The 21,274-nt window shown below is 43.6% G+C and overlaps 1 protein-coding gene across 3 annotated transcripts in view; it reads left to right on the top strand.

The window, feature by feature from the left end:
• CNTN4 (contactin 4) overlaps positions 1–21,274 on the top strand; it is a 1,043,858-nt gene that overhangs the window by 1,017,532 nt on the left and 5,052 nt on the right. For all 3 annotated transcript variants that reach the window (XM_069561830.1, XM_069561832.1, XM_069561831.1), the window contains 8 exons: positions 2,170–2,328; positions 4,947–5,096; positions 7,188–7,258; positions 8,284–8,518; positions 11,142–11,254; positions 11,812–11,998; positions 12,430–12,542; positions 20,569–20,737. In XM_069561830.1, the coding sequence (XP_069417931.1) occupies positions 2,170–2,328; positions 4,947–5,096; positions 7,188–7,258; positions 8,284–8,518; positions 11,142–11,254; positions 11,812–11,998; positions 12,430–12,542; positions 20,569–20,737 (1,197 nt within the window). The remainder of the gene's footprint in view (positions 1–2,169; positions 2,329–4,946; positions 5,097–7,187; positions 7,259–8,283; positions 8,519–11,141; positions 11,255–11,811; positions 11,999–12,429; positions 12,543–20,568; positions 20,738–21,274) is intronic.

Below are 21,274 nucleotides of genomic sequence, written 5' to 3'. Positions count from 1 at the left end.
TGTCTAAAAGAAAATCTAGCATAATCAGTGAATAAGGCCAATAAATTAATATGCCATTTTAAACCATAATCTTCGGTTTTATCTCCTCCTGCCTCTGCCCTTGGCAGCTTTTCTGCACTTTGCAGAGGAGAGGGAGATATGCACTTCGTTGACCTGTCAGGGGGGTTTGTATTTGAAACTAAAAGCTTTGAAGTCTTGCATTTGGCTTCCTTGTTTCTCTGTTATCTACTTTATTTAATCTAAAGCACACGGACAGCAGCTAGAAAGGCGAGCCTTCCCTGAGAAAGATGCAGGAATGCCAGGCATAACGCCTGCATCGTCTCTGCTATTACCTGTGACACAAACTCACGTGAGCCCCAGCCCATGTTAACACTCTGCTTAGAGGATAAACACTTGCTCATGTTGTCATTTTGAAAGAGAGACCCAACTTCCCCAAAACAAATGGGTGAAAACTTTGTGTAAGGTATGAACGTATCTACCCTTGGGTGGGGCGGGTAGCAGGAACATAACAAGCAGCAAACCCCACTGTGAAAGTACATCTTATCTCCAGCAGCCAAGTTCAGGCCACCTCCTTCCTGTGCTCCTTCTGGTTGCCAGCAGTGGGCTCAGCTCTTCCCCGTCCATTGAATTCACTGAGGGATTTGGAGAGGAATGCTTTTCTCCTTTGTGGTACTTTGATTCTAAAGGCCATGGAAGGAACATCTGTTTTTAAAAAGGATGGGAATGCTGGGATAAGAAAGCTGTGAGGAAAAAGAAAATTATATTATTATCTTCTGGGCTTGCTGTGGTTAATAAGAGTCCTGAAGACCAGAGGTTATGCCAGCTCTATCTAGGTGGCATTAGACTGACTTGCCGAAATGTCACTGTGGAAAATTAATCAGTGCCAGCGTGCAGACTTGCAGACCTTTCATTCAGGAGTAGGAGGGAGAAGATAAATTTAGTCTCACCTGTGGGTCTATAAAAAAGGCTTTTTAAAAAAGGAAAGAGAAATTTAGGGCATCACTGAAAGGATGCAGAAGTGAGTCCCAGAACAAAGTGTTACTTGCAGAAACTGCCATTAACTTTTCAGCACTCTGTGAAAGGTCGCTGTCTTTCCTGCCCCTGTGTTGTGGCCCCGGAGTATTTGGGCAGAACATCTGATCGCTCTCCTGGGCCTCAGCACATCCCTTTGCCCTCTAGGAAGATCTCCTTACTCCTATCTAACACACAGGAACTTTGCCGCTCTGTCTCCCTCCCTGGCATTCAACTTCTCTGCCTAGGTGGTCACTCATTAGAAATGCCTTTAACTGCCTGCTAAGAGCTTTTCATATTGGAATCTAGGACAGCTTTGGGTCTTTGCTCCCGCTCTGTGTTATTTTGTGTTTGCCTGCCAACCACTTTCCAGCTCTCTGTTTCTTTAGGTTTTTCAAGCCTTCATTTAAAACTGATTTCCTCTCATTTCGGTGGTCTAAGCACAGTGCTCTGTGCACTTCCAGAGCGGAAGTAGAAAAATACAGGTGTGACTTACAGAAACTGCAGGTGTAGGTCCTCAGGCTCCAACCTGATTTTGAAATTTCTCTGAAGAAGCCACAGACTTCGGTTTCTTGAACATGAGCCACTTTTCACAGCAGTTCCCTCGCACATGACTGTGTTTTGGCATTTGGTGTGGACATACCAATGCAGCTGGACTATGCAGAAGAACTCTGTGACCTCAAAGTTCTAAAGTCATTTGGCTCACACCATCAGGGGTAGAAATGACCACTTCCAGAAGACTCAAATCTTCATTTATCACCACTGTAGCCCCAGATAACAGCATCCAATTCATAGTAGGAACTTGTAAATATATGATGGGTGGATTAATGAACTTGGTCCCTGGTAGTACCCCAATATTCTCCTTTGGCATCTGGAAAATAAATATTCTATTGTAATTGTTGAGTACATATTAGTTTTTCCTATTTTGTAGTGAACCCCTGGAGGGAGGAGGCCACACCATGTTTCACTCATCTATGTAGTTTCAGAACCTAGAAGGAAGACAGGCGCCTCGCGGGTATTCAAAACAGATTGTCAAGTGTTAAACTTGGGGGTGGATGAATCAATAGCTGAATAGAGTGTTGACCATTCAGCCGAGTGGTCACTTCCTTGGACATCTGAACACACTGCTCCACTTCTGAGGGTCTTGCTCTTCCTCAGGTCCTCCAGGCCCCCCAGAGGCCGTGACTATAGATGAAATCACAGACACCACGGCTCAGCTCTCCTGGAGGCCCGGGCCTGACAACCACAGCCCCGTCACCATGTACGTCATTCAAGCCAGGACTCCATTCTCCGTGGGCTGGCAAGCGGTCAACACAGGTGCTGTATTGAACCTCTGATTCTGGTGTCTCACCGGGGCTTCAGGAACTCAGCAGAATGGACACAGCTGTGTAGCAGAAGCTGAGGGGCCTCCTGTTTCTCATTCAGACACATCGCTACAGATGAGACTTTCGGGCAGCGTTTCCTAGACCTCAGCCCACTATACTATCATTTATTTAATATTTTTCTTTCTATTGATTCACATTTGCTTGTTCTTTAATTTGTTCTAAGCCGCAGTGTCTAAAATGATATTAGGTCTTGGTGGTGGTGGTGGTTTAGTTGGTAAGTCATGTCCGACTTTTACAATCTCATGGACTGTATGTAGCCTGCCAAGCTCCTCTGTCCATGGGATTCTCCAGGTGAGAATACTGGAGTGGGTTGCTGCTGCTGCTGCTAAGTCGCTTCAGTCATGTCTGACTCTGTGCGACCCCATAGATGGCAGCCCATTTCCTTCTCCAGAGAATCTTCCTGACCCGGGAATTGAACCCTGGTCTCCTGAATTACAAGCAGATTCTTTACCAACTGAGCTATGAGGGAAGCCAACAAGGTCTTCTGTTGGTTTTATTTTTTAAACGCATTTTAAAATACATTTGTTATAAAAATGAAATGCATCATCTATCTGTGCATTACCTGAAATCGTCTGTGTGCCTCTAGTGGTGCACTTTGAAAAGCCGTGGATTGTGTTACTCTATAGTCACAGTCTTTGTAAGGTTTGTACCCAGCTTTCAAGAAACCTGTATCTAAGGACTGCATGGAGACTCTTGAGTTGCTGTCATTTTTTCAGATAGATACATTTGAGTATGAAGAGGCATGAGGTTTTGTTAAAGCATACGTGAGTAGGCCTACCATTTCTGCTCCTGTCTACACCTCCCAATAGACTCATTTTGTTATTTTATTTAGGTTTTGTTTGAGGAAAAAAACAAACAAACAAGTAGTTATTGTAAGCATGTTGCACAATCCATGGTTGTGGTTTTTCCATCTGAGCATATCTGACCTCAGAAATGGGTCTCTGTGTTTCCAGCTGGATCACTGACTTTCTCCTGGGTCACGGGAGTGTTTTAGGAAGAAAGGAAAGGAAAATCTGGAAATTAAGGATATATGACTTCTAATCCTGACTCTGCTAAGCAGCAGATTTCTGTACATCTTTATTTTCCTCTTCTGTTGAATGGGCAGATTAAGAACTGTTATGACCCTATACAGAAGTGATTGTGAAACTTAAAAAAAAAGTAAATCACTGCATAAATATGATGAAGGAAAGGAGGGGGATGAAGATATTGATATTCACAACAATGATAAGGATAGTATACAAAAGAAAATAGCTACAGCTAGAATCAGTTGAGCCCTTATCTAAGTGCTTCTCCTGGGTGTTCTCAACTGCACTGTGAATAGATGTTATTAGTTTTACTTCACAGTGAGAAAACCAAGGCATGGAAAGGTTAAGCAACTTTCCTAAAGTGCTTTGGCTGCTAAGAGTGGATTCAGGGTTAGAATCCAGGTTGTCTGACTCCAGAGCCCACACTTTTCACCTTTGGAGGGAAGGATTGTATACATGTGGTCCCAAGGAGGCTGGAAGTCACTGTAGTCTGGTCACTGGGGCCTCAGCTTTGTCACAGGGACATCCCCTGGGCCCACTGGGAAATCTTTATGGTAATCAGTTCAAAACCCAAAAGGTTGCACAGAAAGTGTAGAAGCCAAGTCCAGGGCTCTGTGGCTTGTGGCTTCAGGCAGTGAGCCCCGTCCTCTGTGAAGGAGGCCTTCCGCAAATCCTGCTGAATGAACACTGTCGAGTGCTGCCTCTCTGATCCCGCTTTTTGTGTTCTTCATGGACCCTCCGTTCTACATGTGCAGCTTCTTTCTTTCGATATGCTAATACGATTCACTGACAGTAGTTGTATTGATCTATAACATTATTGCTCCATTGTTATTATAATGGAGCTTGGGCCATGTGGTCAAAGATGCAAATCCACTAGGACCTTGGATGAGTCATTTGACCTTTATGTGGTACCTTTTCCTCATCTATAAAAATGAAGACAGTAATTTTACCTTATTTACAGCTACCTACAGTGATGGATAGGGAGGCCTGGCTTGCTGCGATTCATGGGGTCGCAAAGAGTCGGACACGACTGAGCGACTAAACTGAGGGTAGTTGTAAGAATTAAACAATGTGCCCAGTCCTATTCAGTAAATACTGCGAAACATGTGAGGTGAGCGAGAACAAGAGTGATTACAATCAGGTAGCCTTGGGCCTTGGGGACTGTCTTTTGTGGTGTCATCTGCTGGTGTGAGATCTGAGTTGATTGGTCTGGCGCGGAGTGGTCTGGGATGACCCTCGTGCAAAGGCTGTTTGTGCAGCTGCCCTCAGACCTGCGGTGGTGCCCTGGATGCAGTGACGGTGATGATGGTGATGCACTAAGTTCCAATCTTCTAATGCAGAATTCTATGAAACATCCTCACCTTTTTTTAACCTTGTAGTAACTAAAGTTTATGGCATATAATTTTGAATTCCTTTTAATCAATATTTTATTACATATAATTTTGAATCACAATCAACAATACTTTTTCTTAAATTGGGACAAGTAGTAAAATCAACTATTTCACTTTCTTTCGATGTCTTTCAGTCCCAGAACTCATCGATGGGAAGACATTCACAGCCACTGTGGTGGGTCTGAACCCCTGGGTCGAGTATGAATTCCGCACAGTTGCAGCCAACGTGATTGGGATTGGGGAGCCCAGCCGGCCCTCTGAGAAGCGGAGGACAGAAGAGGCCCGTGAGTAGCACCCCGAATACAGCAACTCCTGCTCCTTAGGGAGAAGCTTTTAATCATCCTGTTCTTCAGCCCTAATGAGCTTCTATGTTAAACATCCTTCCCTACAATGACTGAAGTCATCAGAAATGAGGCCAGTAGATGCTCAGCTTATTAACCAGCAAGGAGTATCTTTTCTATTGTTGTTTTTATTTATTTATTTTTGTAGAAGTATATTTGATGTACAATATTATACAAGTTAGAGGTGTACAGTTTGGTGAGTCACAGATTTTAAAGGTTACACTCCATTTATACTTATTATAAACTACTGGCTATATTCCCTATGTTTTATGATGTATCCTTGTACCTTATTTTGTACCTAATGATTTGTACCCCATACTTCCCTACCCTTACAACATCCCTCCCTGACTCCTGTCCCCACTGGTAACCACTGGTTTGTTCTTTCTCTCTTTCTGTGAGTCCTAGCACTCAGTTTCAATCCAGAGTTATAGTCCCACTCTTCACTGGGTTCCCTGGTCCAGGGAGAGACACTTGTCTTAGTTCCCTCAAATGCCATGTCTTTCTTTATTGGTTCCTTTGTCACCAAGACTTTCCTACCAGGATTATTATTTTTTTTAAAGGCACAACCACAGTTCAAATACTGTCAACTCACAGGAATCTCAAGTGACAAAGATTAAGTTATTCAGAAATGTCCAGTCAGATATCTTAGGGCATAAACCCTTCCCAAAAGCTAAGGTTGGGAAATGAAAATGTTAGTCACTCGGTCGTGCCCGACTCTTTGCAACCCTGTGGACTGCAGCCCACCAGGTTCCTCTGGCCATGAGATTTTCCAGGCAAGGATACTAGAGTGGGTTGCCATTTCCTTCCTGATAATTCATGCAAGCCCGATCAACAGTTTAGTAGGAACTTCTGTGTACACAGCTTGGGTGAACACAGGGAGAGAAGAGTATAAATTCATCAGCATTCCTTGTCTTTGTCTCACATGGTGTGGAAGGCCTAGGTGTGGGTCTCTGTGAAGGTCCCAGCTGTGATGAGCCCAGTGTTTGTCACTGTTGTTCAGTCACTCAGTCATGTCTGACTCTTTGTGACCCCGTGAACTGCCACACACCAGTCTTCCCTGTCCTTCACCATCTCCCAGAGGTTGCTCAAAGTAATGTCCCTTGAGTCAGTGATGCTATCTAACCATCTCATCCTCAGTGTTTGTTGAAGAAAGAGCAGAGCCCCAGAGCAAATGGGGCCTCTGACCCTATTCTTAGACACAAATCCATCTAGATCAGTGTCATTGTCTTTATCCAAGGGAACATACCCAGGCACCACACCTCTACCCCAGCCAGACATTTTCAGATTCTGTCTGGAGTTGCTCACTTACATGATGATAAGCCAATAATCCCCATGCTTCCTCCCCCACTGTGAAATCATAATTTAATTAATTCCTCTCAGCAGTCCCGAAGAGAAAGCTAGCCAAATTTCCCCTCTTTTACAGAGAAAACTGGGGATCAAAGAGCTTAAGCACAGTGAGCCAGAGGTCAGCCTCTGTCCACCACTTCCTTCAACACCCAGCTCACAACTCACGTTGCCCCGAGAAGCCATTAGCCCAGCCCTGCTCTGAGCAGCCGCGCGGCCGGAGGCCGCCGCGCCTCCATCCTGTCTGTGCTGCTCGGTGCTGGCTGTCGACATCGCTCTGTAACCATCCCGCATGTGCTCCTGCCCCACGACTAGACTGTAAACTCGGCCTGGGCAGAGTGTGTGTCGCCTCTCCTTCGTGCATTGCCGCGTGGTTACTAAACGCCTACCCAAGCATTAGAACCAGAACCTCAGTCCCTTTTCTCATCCCTCTGATCCTCGGCCTCTAAGGGTGGAGCTGAACCATTGTTCAGTCTTGTCAGATAATAGATGTGCCTCGTTGAATGGGAAATAGGTCACTATGCAATAGCAGTTTCCTTGGTATATTTAATTTCTGTGAACTGACGCTTTAGACCCCTTGATCATACCATTTCTGACCTCAGAAAACAAACCATGGGTCACCTCAACCCCGCCACCGTCTTGGCCCTCCTGGTCTTTGTCACCTGACATGACTTGTTTTTGTCTCAACAGTCCCCGAAGTCACCCCAGCTAACGTCAGTGGTGGTGGAGGCAGCAAATCTGAACTGGTTATAACCTGGGAGGTAAATGAATCATGAAACAACAGCAACACACATTAGTCCAGGCTATCTTTTCATTTTATTCTATGTTAAACATATCTAGGAAGTTTCCTCCTCTGTTTTTAACAACTAAAATCCATTTGAGTGCAGACACTCCCTTTCACAGTGTTAATGGTCAGCAGGAAGAGATGATGTTTGCCCGTCGATTATGGAGTTAAGTTTTAATTCAGTTCATCACAGAAAAAAAACAATCATGAAAGGGAAGACAACACAAGAAAAAAAATGTATGTAATATTATACATTAAAGAAGTCTGGTTTAGAGAAAAATAGTTTTCTTCTTTTTTTCCTGAATTATTTCAAGGCCAGTTGTGCACATTAGACTCCACGTGCTAACACAATTTCCTAGGGTTGACTTTGCTGCTGGAGCCCTCTTGTGTAAGGTTATTTTTTTAAAAAAACAGGGGTTTATTAGTCACTCATTTATCGAAAATTGATTTTGAGAGAGGAAGTCAGAGTCTCAGCAAGAGTTCTAAATGTTTCTGAAGGATTCTAGACAACAAGCCCAGAAGTTCAAATCTGTCATTTAACCAAAGCCCCAGCAGTGAGATAAATCACTCACCCTTTCCCGGTCAGCACTTCTGACCTGAGAGGGAAGATTTGGGCTGAGCAAGATGATCCTCACTTCTTTGGTGAGAGCTGCTTCATTGAGTATCTGTGTGAAGCTGGAGGAAGAATCATGTTGGATGGTACATGTTGGAAATGTTGGTTTTTAGATCAACTGTCCAGTGTCTCCCACCGTCATTTCCAACAATTTCAGAGTTGGTCTCCCACATCAGGAAGCCAGGCTCTCCACTGCAGGTTTACAGTGATGTTTTTAAACTCCTGCTGCAGTCCCCTCCGCATACTGAAGCTAGACTGATGGCAAGTCCCAAGCTGAAGACTCTACAAAACCCACGATGAGACAGGATGGAGGCAAGATGGGGTGTGGGTGGTGGTGCATTTGAACCAAGCTACTGCAGTCTCTGAAGACCACCTCCCTTCTTTCACAGACGGTCCCTGAGGAGTTACAGAATGGCAGAGGCTTTGGTTATGTGGTGGCCTTCCGACCCTATGGCAAAATGATCTGGATGCTGACGGTGCTGGCCTCCGCTGATGCCTCCAGATATGTGTTCAGGAACGAGAGCGTGCGTCCCTTCTCTCCTTTTGAGGTTAAAGTGGGTGTCTTCAACAATAAAGGAGAGGGCCCTTTCAGTCCCACCACGGTGGTATATTCTGCAGAAGAAGGTATGATGCTCCTTCAGTTCTAAGATGTTGATTTCATTCATTTGTGTATTTATTTATGGCTGCTCTGGGTCTCCGTCGCTACCTGCGGTCTTTCTAGGTTCAGAGAACACGGGCTGCTCTCTAGCTGCAGTGCGCGGACTTCTCATTGCGGGCGTGTGGGCTTCTCCTCTTGCTGAACGTGGGCTCTAGAGTGCAAGGGCTTCAGTACGTGCTGCTCCTAGGCTCAGTAATTGTGGCTGGTGGGCTCCAGAGCACAAACTCAGTAGTTGTGGTGCCCCGGCTAAGTTGCCCACCTCCCACTCTACATGTAGGATCTTCCTGGACCAGGGATCGAACCAGTGTCCCCTGTATTGTAAGGTGGATTCCTAACCACTGGACCACAAGGGAAGCCCTAGATGCTGATTTCAGGATGTGCCATGAATTTAGCACGCTACCCATAAATTGAAGGCATATCCTGACTTGAGAAAAGTGTAGTATGAAAAATACATTTCATTGTCTTCCACCAGTCTCTTAGAAAGACAGCAACTCCATTATATATAAAAACAAATGGATATCCATTATTAATTCCATTGCTAAGAACCAAAATCACAAGCACTATAGAAGATCTTCCATTTATATATAATATTACTTTCAACAGAATTATATTTTGTACCTTTAGGTGAACGCCAAAATATAGTTTGCATTTCCTCTTACCACTTTTCATGTGTCATAGTATACTCAAAAATTATTGTTATTAAGTAGAGAGAGTCATGAAGCAATGTGATTGTTCTCACTGTCACCCATGGTGTTATCACGCGGAGGAGTTCTCTTTATTTGTACTGCCTCTGTGCCAGCATTGCTCCTAGAATGCCTTGCATAATGGTCTTCATTTCCATTGGCATTCACCTTCATTCTTTCAAAGCTGATGTTCGGAATGAGACCATATTAAAACAGTTGCAAGTTGAGTCATTGATTTGGAGTAAGTGAAGATGCAGTCCGTTCTGTACAGAGAAGTCAGCCCCTTAGACTCAGCAGTATTCCATGATCTCACCCTCACCTCTCTTTTCTGCTTTACTTCCCTGCATGATCCATGCTCCAACCATAGCCAGAGGATTTGCAGTTATCCAAAGAAGCTTGAGCCCCTAGCATATGCTTCAACTTCTCTTAATGTTCTCTGCCTTGCCCACTTTGTGATTTCACAGTTATCTTTCAAAATTCAACTCGAACAACTAAGGCCAGGAGAATCCCAGGGATGGGGGAGCCTGGTGGGCTACTGTCTATGGGGTCGCACAGAGTCGGGCACAACTGAAGCGACTTAGCAGCAGCAGCAGCAGCAACTAAGGCCTTCTCTCATTTCCCTAGGCCAGCTGACTGAGTTGCTTCTCTTCGTCCTTGTACCCTAACATTCCTCTGTTATAATTCTCATCTCAATGTATTATAAATTTTGAGTTATAGTTTTATATTCTCACTAAGGTGTATTTCCTGAGGGCCAGATATTTATTTTTTCACCTTTGTGTCACCAGTGTCTGAACATGTATGCCACACAGACCCCTAATAAATGCTGAGTGAATTAACACGCAGATAAAATAATACATTATTATAAATAGACACAACCTTAGTGGCCTCCACCTCCAGCATGTTCTGGAACATAATGTGGATTTCAGAGGGAGCACACAAGTTACTGTTAATGGTTCTAGGTGAACCTTTAAAAATATCTGATAGTTATATATTGGTTTGAATTGCATCCGAAAATTTATAGCCATCAAATCAAAACCAGAATTTCATGAAGTTACAGCGTACAGTATGCCTAAGCTTTTCCTTAAGAAAGACCACTGACAGGAAAACCTTCACATAAAAATGGTACATAGCTCTGGCAGAAATCTGGCAAAAAGAACTGAAATGTAGGGGACAGACTTGGTCTAGACTCTCCTTTGCAACTAAGGATGCTAAGGCCCAGAAAGCATAAATGACTTGTCCAAGACATACAACTGGCGGTGCAGAACTGAGCTGTCACCCAGCCCTCCTGTAACTTAGTCAAGTCAGTTGATTCTCCTGTTTTCTGTCTCTCTCATTTTCATAATAGTGAGTAGAACTCTCACCTATGACAAATGCTAATTAAGAAGGATGTATATTAAATAAATTGCTGGCTAGGAGAACTTGGCTCTTAAACTTCAGTTTCCTGGTTTATTTCCCTTCCAGTTCAGTTCAGTTCAGTTCAGTTCAGTCGCTCAGTCGCGTCCAACTCTTTGTGACCCATGAATTGCAGCACGCCAGGCCTCCCTGTCCATTGCCAACTCCCGGAGTTCACTCAAACTCATGTCCATCAAGTCGGTGATGCCATCCAGCCATCTCATCCTCTGTTGTCCCCTTCTCCTCCTGCCCCCAATCCCTCCCAGCATCAGAGTCTTATCCACTTAACCCTAAATTTAGAAGCCAAAGACTTTGAACAGCTCTCATCAGCACCGTCTCCATCACCACCCCCTCCCAGCCGTTAATCCTGGGTCCTCTGTGAAGTGAATGTTTGGGTCATGATCAGTAAAGATTAGTCTATAATAATGGATTCTTTGCATCTATGATGCCAGTATCCAGAACCCTATTTTAATATAGCTAATAGAGTCATACATTTTTCCACACTCATCTGCAGAACCCACCAAACCACCAGCCAGCATCTTTGCCAGAAGTCTTTCTGCAACAGACATTGAAGTTTTCTGGGCCTCCCCCATGGAGAAGAATAGAGGTCGGATACAAGGGTATGAGGTAAGCAAGAGATGGGTGCCTTGGTTCTGGGTAAGGGCCTCTACCCCTCAGTGAGAACTTTCCACACACACGCTGATGGAAAAAAGACCTCGAGTTCCATGTAGAGACGTTTGTTTTAGAGAACAATGGCTTCTAGAGGGGCACGAATGAAAGCACTGAGCATTCTGCTGTGAGCTTACTCCTTTCTGCATTAGAGGTCTCTGTCCAAACACATGCAGGTCTGAGCATAGTTAAGATGGTTGGCAAGCTGAGCTGTCATTTCTGATACACCCAGCATCACTTGGCCTCAAAACGAGGTGGGGGTCAGGGAGGGAGAAATAGCAACAATGGTTGTGCCAATTTACCATCTGACTCTGAAGCTCAGAACAAAGAAGGGGCCTTTTTTTCTTGCCAGTTATGTCTCAGTGCACACAAAGGTCTTGGTTCTGAAGGTTCTGCTTATGACTTGCTATACAGAAAATTAACACTGTCATAAGAATCTTGTATGAAAAAAAAAATCACATTGGAGATATCCCCAATAGGTATGACATCCAAGGTCTTCCTTTGTGTTTTCTCAGGTTAAATATTGGAGACATGATGACAAAGAAGAAAATGCTCGAAAAATACGAACAATAGGAAATCAGACGTCAACAAAAATCACCAACTTAAAAGGCAGTGCCCTGTATCATTTAGCTGTCAAGGCATATAATTCTGCTGGGACTGGCCCCTCCAGCGCAACAGTCAACGTGACAACCAGAAAGCCACGTAAGAATATTCTTGCTCAGAAATATTTCAGGGATTCATCAAACATATTCCAAGTTCATTGCCCATCCCTACCTCCCAGCGATCATTTGCATACTAATTGGTATCATTATGGAGATTCACATTTACCTTAGCATTTTAGCTGAACCTTCCCGAATACCATGCAAAATTCATTGCTCTGGAGGACAGAAAGATAAATGTTTTCTCCTCACTGGGAAGGGCTACTTCTTTTAGCTATGAATGTTAGGCGACCAACTGAATCTTTTTCCATTTGCAGCGCTGTATCTCGTCAGATTTTAGTGACCTTGAAGACACATATTAGTGCAATAGCCCGTTAAATTGCCTCCACTCTCGAATTCTAGGAAGGAGATATTCCTCAGAATCCATTGAGACTTAATAATCTGTGACTTCGTATATCTTAATTTTTTTTATAGCGCCAAGTCAACCCCCCGGAAACATCATATGGAATTCATCGGACTCCAAAATTATCCTCAATTGGGATCAAGTGAAGGCCCTGGATAATGAGTCAGAAGTAAAAGGATACAAAGTGGGTAATTTCTCTTATTGCTAAGGCACCTATACTCCTACTGTTAATGGGGGCACGCTGTTCTCGTGAATCTGTCCTCACTCTCCCAGATGATGCTCACAGACTCATTTCTCCATCTCTGCCCCAAAGTGGTCTGGTCTGAGTTTTATAAATGGTCCCTGACAACTGACCAGGATTGAGAGAATCGCCTAAACTTCAGTCTCAGACACAGTCAATCGGAAGTGGTTAAACACCCTGTGTTTGGGTCTATAAAAAAATCATGAAGATCCATATTTTTAATATCTCCAAAGTCAATTTTGTTTTGTTCTTGTCTTGATCACATTTTTAATCAACAGTAGTAACTTTGTGTTACTTATGGTTAATTATTTTTGTTCATGTCCCTTTTGTTATGGAGATACTGTTGCTGCTGTTTAGTCACCAAGTCATGTCCAACTCTTTGCGACCCTCTGGACTGTCGCTCCCCAGGCTCCTCTGTCCATGGGATTTCCCAGGCAAGAATACTGGAGGGGGTTGGCATTTCCTTCTCCAGGGGATCTTCCTGACCCAGGGATTGAACCCACATTTTCTGCTTGGCAGGTGGATTTTTACCACTGGGCCACCAGGGAAGCCCATATACATGTGTGTGTATATGGATATGGATGTACACATATGCACAAGAATTTTTTAGGAAATTCATTTACCTGAGCCTATAAATGTTAGCCTGATTTTAATAAACTAGAAAAGGACATTGATTGCAGCTGTGGTGCCACAGTCATTAAAATTAAAAGGCATTCTAAGTATCCTATTTTGTTTCACTTTCAAAGAACATCTGAGGCAACACAAGCCAAACAGAACTAGTTGGCAGGATGCATCAAGCCTGCATGCCGCTATTTTGTGACATTTTCGTAGGGAGCTGTGGCAAGTAGCACACTGTCAGGCACTGGTTACAGTTTGCAAAGCCAGGGCTGGGAGTTGACACAGTTAGCCTTGAGTGGTGTGATTAGAGGATTCGGAAACCTTCCCTTCTATGGACCGTTCTTTGTCCATGCGGCACAGTGATTTATATTCTGCAGCAGGGAAATATTCCCTAAGAACTGATCTACAGACCTTCCACTGGATCCCTTTTTAAAAGTAAACTTTCTAGAAGGGTCTGACAGACTAGAGCAAAAACAACCACGTCCTGATCCTCTAGTCACTATGTGACTTCAGGTAAATCACGTAACCTCTCTGAGACTGCATTTCTCTTCTGCTAAAGGAGAAATCTGCCAGTGTCTTCATTTCCCCCAAGCCTTTACGGCTCTATTCCTTCTCATCGGGACTGCCCCCTTTTACATCTGCGTCCTTAATCGGGTCTGAGATGAGAAGCCTTCCCTGATGGCCAGAGCTCTCACTATTTGTTGGATTTTTAAAAGGACTTTCCATCCTCTTGGGTAATTGTAATTGGCTGATGACTTACTGTGAATCCTCAGACTGTGGGCCTCATGAGCACGTAGCCTGAGTGGTCCCCGTAATTTCTCCAGCCAAGGATGCATTCTCTACAGTGGTGTGAGAAGGGAGCCCTCATTTCCTGAACTCCTAAATCATTAGTCTCTTAGTGTGAAATAATTGGAAAGAGTTCATCTAACTAGCTTTATCCAACTTGAGAGAGGCATGGGGTTTGGGAGGCTGGAAGATGAAAGAGAAAGGACTGAAACGAAGCAAAGAGAGAAGGTAAGAGTGAAGACAGTTCTCACAGTTCCCTGACCCACGCTGACACTGCCGGGACTTTGAACACGGCACGAAAGAGATGCAGATGTGATTGGCCTGAATTAATTTAACCAAACCAAGGGAGAGAAGGGAAAAAATACAGGAGACAGAAAGTCTTCCTCCCGGCTTCCAGTGTCACCTAGTAGAACAGGAGAGAGAAAACACAATAAAAATCCCAAAGCTTTAGCACTCCCTGAGGAGGGGCATGAGTTCCATGAGAGAAGCTTTTACTAGGCTTTAAACTGCATGTTGAAATAAAATTGAACGGCAGGGAGCTGCCTAAAGAATTTCAGGGAACCAAGCAAAATGTTAGCTGGGCAGGAAATCCGGAGATCATGCAGCCAAAGCCCTTCATTTTACAAATGCAAAAACTGAAGGCCGTTGAGTAAAGGGACTTGGAGTGCCGTCAGCTTCCACAGGGCAGGGATGTATACACAAGCTGAAGTCTACTTCAGTGAACTGGCTCTAAAAGATTATAGGCATTTTTAGAAGAATTGAAAAATGAGTATCATTTAGTTGCTACTTCTTTGTCTTCCCGCCCTCTCTCCGAAACTCGTATGAACTTGTCTTATTAGCACTTTTCCAAGGAGGCCCTTCATATATATATATATATATATTTTTTTTTTTTTTTTAATTCAACAGACACTTTTACAGACATCTAGAAGAGTCCCCGTGCAGGACAGAATCAGGCAGGTGTGTGGGAATCAAGCAGCACAAGGCTGACAAGGAAGTGTTCACCTCCCAGAAAAGAACTGGGGCTTCCCACAGTATTTGGGGAACTTTTTACTCCTGTAGAACTAGAATAAAACATTGGAACAAATTACAGTCAGATAGCATGGAACCGTTGCAGAGGTGAGCAGCAGATCAGATGATATAAACTTTTTTTTTTTGGGTAGAATGACCCAGTATGTATTTATTTCATATATTCATCACAAGCGTTCAACCACAGACTTAATTTAAAATAAAAAAAGAAACAAAAAAGACATTACAATTTAAGATACAGAGACCTATCCTGAAATCAGGGAAAGGACAATCTCAGGAAATAATAAAAAGACAGCACAAGGAAACCCATGTATTTAGGCCTTCCCTCCGCCCCCCCGACCCCAAATAAGGTTTTTTCATGTTGATTCATTGTGCCTTGTAGAGCTAAATTATATCTATGAAATATCTAGTGGCACCTCCAGGGTGGGAATTTCCTGCCTTAGGGAGCATCACTAACAGGTGGGTATGAAGTTTGAAATGCTCCATGTGCTGACAGTGGATGAGTAACAGGTGGGAAAGGGCCTTTCTGACTTCTTCTTGACTTCCCATTTGATTCAGTTCCTTCCCTTCTCTTTAGAGCTGGGACTGGAGGAACCAGACTCCCACGCATCCTCATTTAGATCCCAAGGGATCTCAGCATACCTGGTTATAGATATTGAAATGCTACACGCACAGTGTCAATGTTCAGGATATATAGTTCTGTAAAAATTAAACATTGGTGTATATGTGTGTGTGTTTTTGTTTTTCTACCTAAATTGTCTAGATCTGTGGGTTTTCGACCTGGGTAAACAGTCCACAAAAGAAGTCGACTTTAGGAAGCTTAAGGCCCCAAATACTCTTTCAGCACAAATTGTTGAGCTACTGTATCACACTTAAACTAAAAAGAGAGTGTATCTGGTTTTAGTATCACAAAGTAAACAGAGCCAGGCAGGTTATCTAAATGGATTAAGGTGGCTTAATTCTTTCAATAAAATATCGTCAATAAATGTGCCAAGCACTGGTCTAATTCTTTCTAAGTTTATAATAACCCATGAAGCAGGTGCAGTTATTAGCCTCAGTTTTATAGATAAATAACTCATGGCACAGAGTTTAGTAACTTGCCTTCTTCCTATAGCTTGTATTTTTTTTACTAATTTATTGAGACATGATTGACATATAATATTGTGTAAATTTAAGATATACACATGTTGATTTGATACATTTATATATTGTGATACGATCACCACCATAGCATTTGCTAAGGCCTCCATCCCATCACTTAATTACCATTTCTTGTTTGTAGTGAGAACATTGATATCTACTCTCTTAGCAACACCCAAGTACATAACACAGTGTTATTAACACAGCTAGTATATTGAAGACCTGAACTCGGAATACAGGCAGCATGAATCCAAAGTCTCGCCTTTTAGCCTCTCAGTTATTTGCCTGCCAGAAGTAAACAAATAGATCAATAAAGTACTACCAAGAGAAATAACTCAGAGTGAGGGGAGTAGACAGTGGATAGGTAGGAAAGATGTTATTTAAAATAAAGCCCAGGGAAAGCCTTTATCAAGAGGTGACATTTCAATTGGTCCATGAAAAAAGGAGAGAGTGAGATAAGCAGCTGTCTGAGAGTGTTCCAAGAATAGTGACCAGGATGTGCAAAGGTCCTGAGGTAGACACATAGCATCATGACATAACAGGGCGTGTTGGAGACCATGGTACCTATAGACTTTGTGATGGTCCAGAAAAGGTAGTAACTTCTAAGGTCCAACCAGTTGTTTCCAGACAGGAATTTGACCAATGCAGCCATATCTTCCAGTTTTTAGTAGAAACCCAAATTTTATTATGTGTAGTTTCTTGGTTTTTAAATGGTAACGTCTAACTTAAAAAAAAAAAAGTAAACCCACCGAGGGCCAAATAATTAAAATGTGCAAGCCAAATGTGACCTATGGGCCATGAGTTTCTACTCTCTAGCCCCCTTTGTTTTGTGTTCGTGGAAACAGAGCCCAGAAAATGAAAGCCGTTTGTCCACAGTGGTGGCCAAGCTGGTTTTAGTTAAGAATATCGGCTGTGAACCCACCCTGCCTGAGTTTGAATGCTGTGTCCCCCATTTACTGGCTGTAAGACCTTGGGCACATTGCTGAACATCTCTAGGCCTCAGACTCCTCATCTTTAAAATCAGAATAGGGACTTCCGTGATGATCCAGGAGTTAAGACTCCACGCTTCCAATACAGGGGAGCAGGTTTAATACCTGGTCAGGTAACTAAGATCCTACATGCAGAGTGGCCAAAAAAGAAAATCAGAATACTAATAGTGCCTATCTCAAGGCATATGGTGTTGAAATTCATGATTAGCATTCAATAGTGTTTGATTCTATTTTCATTATTCCCACGAACTTACTCTTCTTTCTCCTTATCTTCCACCGTGGATTATAAGAAATGTAAGCACTGCCTTTAAGTCAATCAGCTGAACTAAGCTTGGGCTAAGGTCAATCAACAGAACTAAAGCTGAAATAAGCTTCATTGTGGCGTAAAGGTTATACAGGCCTTCATTTAGCTTCCACTGCAGCCCCCCAAGGGCTTCCCCAGCGGCTCAGTGGTAAAGGATCGGCCTGCAATGCCAAAGGAGACACAGGTTTGATCCCTGGGTTGGGAAGATCCCCTGGAGGAAGGCAACCCACTCCAGTATTCTTGCCTGGTGAATCCCCATGGACAAAGGAGCCTGGTGGGCTACCGTCCATGGGGTTGCAAAGAGTTGGACATGACTGAAGCAACTTAGCATGGATGCACGCAGCTCAGCCCCCAACATTACACGACTAGTAAGCAGTGCTGATAAAAGGGCTGTTTTTTCCTGTAAGTGTTTCTTTTGGATTTATATTTGAAACTAGTTGAATCCTCTGTGCTCTGGCAAGGACCAGAGGTAAATCAAAGAAGCAATTTATTCCTCAAAGCCAGATGTGCCCTTGCATCCCATCAGCCAGCCCGTGTTCCTGAGGGGCTGTGATGAGATGCTCTGACAGTCCTGGATGCGCCTCAGGATTTATTTGAGCCTGATCATTAGTGAGTGGATGCTGAGTTTGATACAACTGATACTCCTGAGAAGGAAGGGGGACGCTTATGAATCTTTCCACCCTAAGGAAATTGCGTTTTCCACCTTGTATTAGAGAGACATAAATAAAGGTGATGAAATGCCAGGAAACAAATGGGATCTGAACCATTTTAAGGGAATTTGATGCATTTCTCTTGTGTTTGGGTTTTCTTGCAATAGTAGAGTGACCCTATGTCTCTGACCTCAGCAAATCAGAATTCATAGTAGGTTTTAGGGGGCTTTCCAGGTGGCTCAGATGTAAAGAATCCACCTGTCAAGCAGATGACCCGGATTTGATCCCTGGGTTGGGAAGATCCCATGGAAAAGGAAATGGCAGCCCACTTCAGTATTCTTGCTTGGTAAAACCCATGGACAGAGAGGCCTGGCGGGCTACAGTCCATAGGTTCGCAAGAGTTGGACAGGACTTAGCGACTAAACAGTGGCAGCAGTGGGTCTTAGGGGAAAATGAGCTAGTCTTATTGTTCTCTAAGTGTGGCCCCTGGACCAGAGGCAATGGTATTACCTGAGGACTTGTTAGAAATGCAGATTTTTCAAGTCCCAACTAAGACCTATGAAATCAGAAACTCAAGTGGGGCCCGGTGATAGATGCTTTAAGAGGCTCTCTAGTCAACTCTGATACAAGCTTAGGTTTGAGAACCCTGATGACATTCATGATTCCCTGAATGAACATCTGAAGATCTTTTTAAAAACATACCATGGTCTGGACCCGTCTTCTCTGGAGTCTGACATGGGAGATCTGGGGCGTGGCTGGAGGTGGATTCCTCAGCCTCCTCGCAGATGCCACTTCAAGCTGGATGACTCTCTGTTGTGGGAACTGCCCTCTGTATTATAGGAGGACCCAGGCACTCACAACACTAGCAACAGCCATTGTGACAACCAAAAATGTCTGCAGACATTTGCCAAACGCCCTCCCGGGGCACAAAGTTGCTCCTCCACTCCCCCCACCCAAGTTGAGAACCAGTGGCCTATAGCAGGGTTCCCCCACCTCATTTTCTAATGCCTGATGATCTGAAGTGGAGCTGATGTGCTAATAATAGAAATAAAGTGCACAGTAAATATAATACACTTGAATCATCCTGAAACTATCCCCCCTCCACCCCTAATTTGTGGAAAAACTGTCTTCCATGAAACCAGTCCTGGTGCCAAAAATATTGGAGATCACTGGACTAGAGCATTGGTATTTTTCCAGGTTCCCTAAGTGCTTCTAACATAGAACCAGGACCTGGAACCATTCATGTCACCCAGCCCTATTTTTTTTTGAATATCAAGAGAAATGATGAGTTATAGTGGTTGAAGAGCATGGGCTTAGAAACCCTTATCTTGTCACTCACCAGCTCTGCACTATCTCTGGGCCTCAGTGTCCTCATCTGTGGACACGGATAATAGTGCCTGTCTTGTCAGATGCTGTCACCATTAAGCATAGCTGTGCCAGTAGAGTGTCTGGCTCAGAGTAAACAGAAAACATTTGTGGGACAGTTCTCATCACAACTGTTATATCCAAAAAGGCAGGTACACCTCTCTGGGCCTTTATCTTCGGTTGCTAATAGGGATTGTTGATGACCAAGGTAGGCAAAGCCAGGTGGTGTGTGTATTTTCCAGGGTGCTAGTTAGCCATCTCATCCTGTAAACTACCAGCCTAGACTCTGGCCCAGCAGAAGCCAAAGTGGTAAACAAAGATGTGTGAGCTACAGACACTTCGAGAGTGACAGTAATTGTCCTATAATATCCTCCCTTTTCTATGTAGCTTTAAAAGGGTTCCCGGTGGGAGGGAAAAAAAGGGGGTTTCTGCCCTTGCCTTTCAGAGACGCTCTTCCTGTACTGAAATGTCCTCTTTCCAAAGGATTAATAATGATAATTTATCATGCCTGATTTTTGCTTCTAACCTTTGCCAAGTTATCTTTGTATCTCTTGTTTCCTTTAAGACTTCATAGATACCAGTCTTACATGCTTTCTTTGAGTTCTTAATTTTATTGAATCCTGTGCAATCTTGAAGACTTCCCAGGAAAGTCGGTATTATTGCCCCCATTTTACAGATGAGGGCATTGAGGCTCAGAGTGGGAAAGTAAGTGGACCAAGGTCACACAGCAGCCAAATCTATTCTGATGCCAAAGACCCTTATATGTAACTGAGCTCTGTACAGCCACCTTTTCAGGTGTTTTAACTGAGTCTCCAGAGGTGATGTGAGGTCACACAGCACATTGTTAGGCTCATGCTGGCCCCGCTACCATGCCACATGAGCCTGTCAACTCTTTCCTCGTGATGAAATAAATGGTGGCTGCAGACATGCCCCTTGCTATAAATGAGCCTTCCAAATGCATGTGGGCAGCCTGACAACTTCAGCATCCCCACATGTCACTGGTGCCCAGAGGTGGAAGCAAATGAAGGCTGCATCCTAGGGGGGGCCTTTGTGAGGACAGCAGGTGACACCTGTTCTTTCCATATTGGCAGGTCCTGTACAGATGGAGCAGGCAAAGCAGCACGTCTGTCATTGAAACAAACAAAACATCGGTGGAGCTTTCTTTGCCTTTTGATGAAGATTATATAATAGAAATTAAGCCATTCAGTGATGGAGGAGATGGCAGCAGCAGTGAACAGATTCGAATTCCAAAGATATCAAGTAAGAATGCCTCTCTCTCTCTTTTTTTTCCCTCCCTTCTCCCTGTCTGCCTTATTGCCTAAGCCTCCCAGGGAGCCAGAGCTCAGATGAAATTAAACACGAAAAAAAAGAAGACGTGATAAAAATGGACAATACCATCCTCCTTCCTTAGACAACTGATATTTGCTGATCACAGACAGTTTCGTGCAAAAGACAGTCTGACTTGTCTTGGCTGATGTAATAAGGATTTAATCACTTGACAATCAATAATCAGATTAAAGCAGCCACAGATCAGTCACCCAGCATCTTCCATATGACCCAGGTGGTTTACAGCTACAGCTACAGTAACCCCCACATTATAGCTTAGAAAGTTAAAAGTGTGACTTAGGAAGAACAAGAAAAAAAGAGTTCTTTAAATTGCTCTAGAAGCCTGTCTCTAGTGATACAATATAATTTAATGTCTTTGGCTGAAAATATTTTGAGCTTGAAACTGTTTATTTTGAACTTGTGTATGTAACATATGTACATAAGCACACATGACTACATATAGTCAAGAAT

Source organism: Ovis canadensis, chromosome 19, assembly GCF_042477335.2.
Source record: "Ovis canadensis isolate MfBH-ARS-UI-01 breed Bighorn chromosome 19, ARS-UI_OviCan_v2, whole genome shotgun sequence".
In the NCBI taxonomy this organism is placed as follows: Eukaryota; Metazoa; Chordata; class Mammalia; order Artiodactyla; family Bovidae; genus Ovis; species Ovis canadensis.
This window is presented reverse-complemented; position numbering and strand designations above follow the sequence as displayed.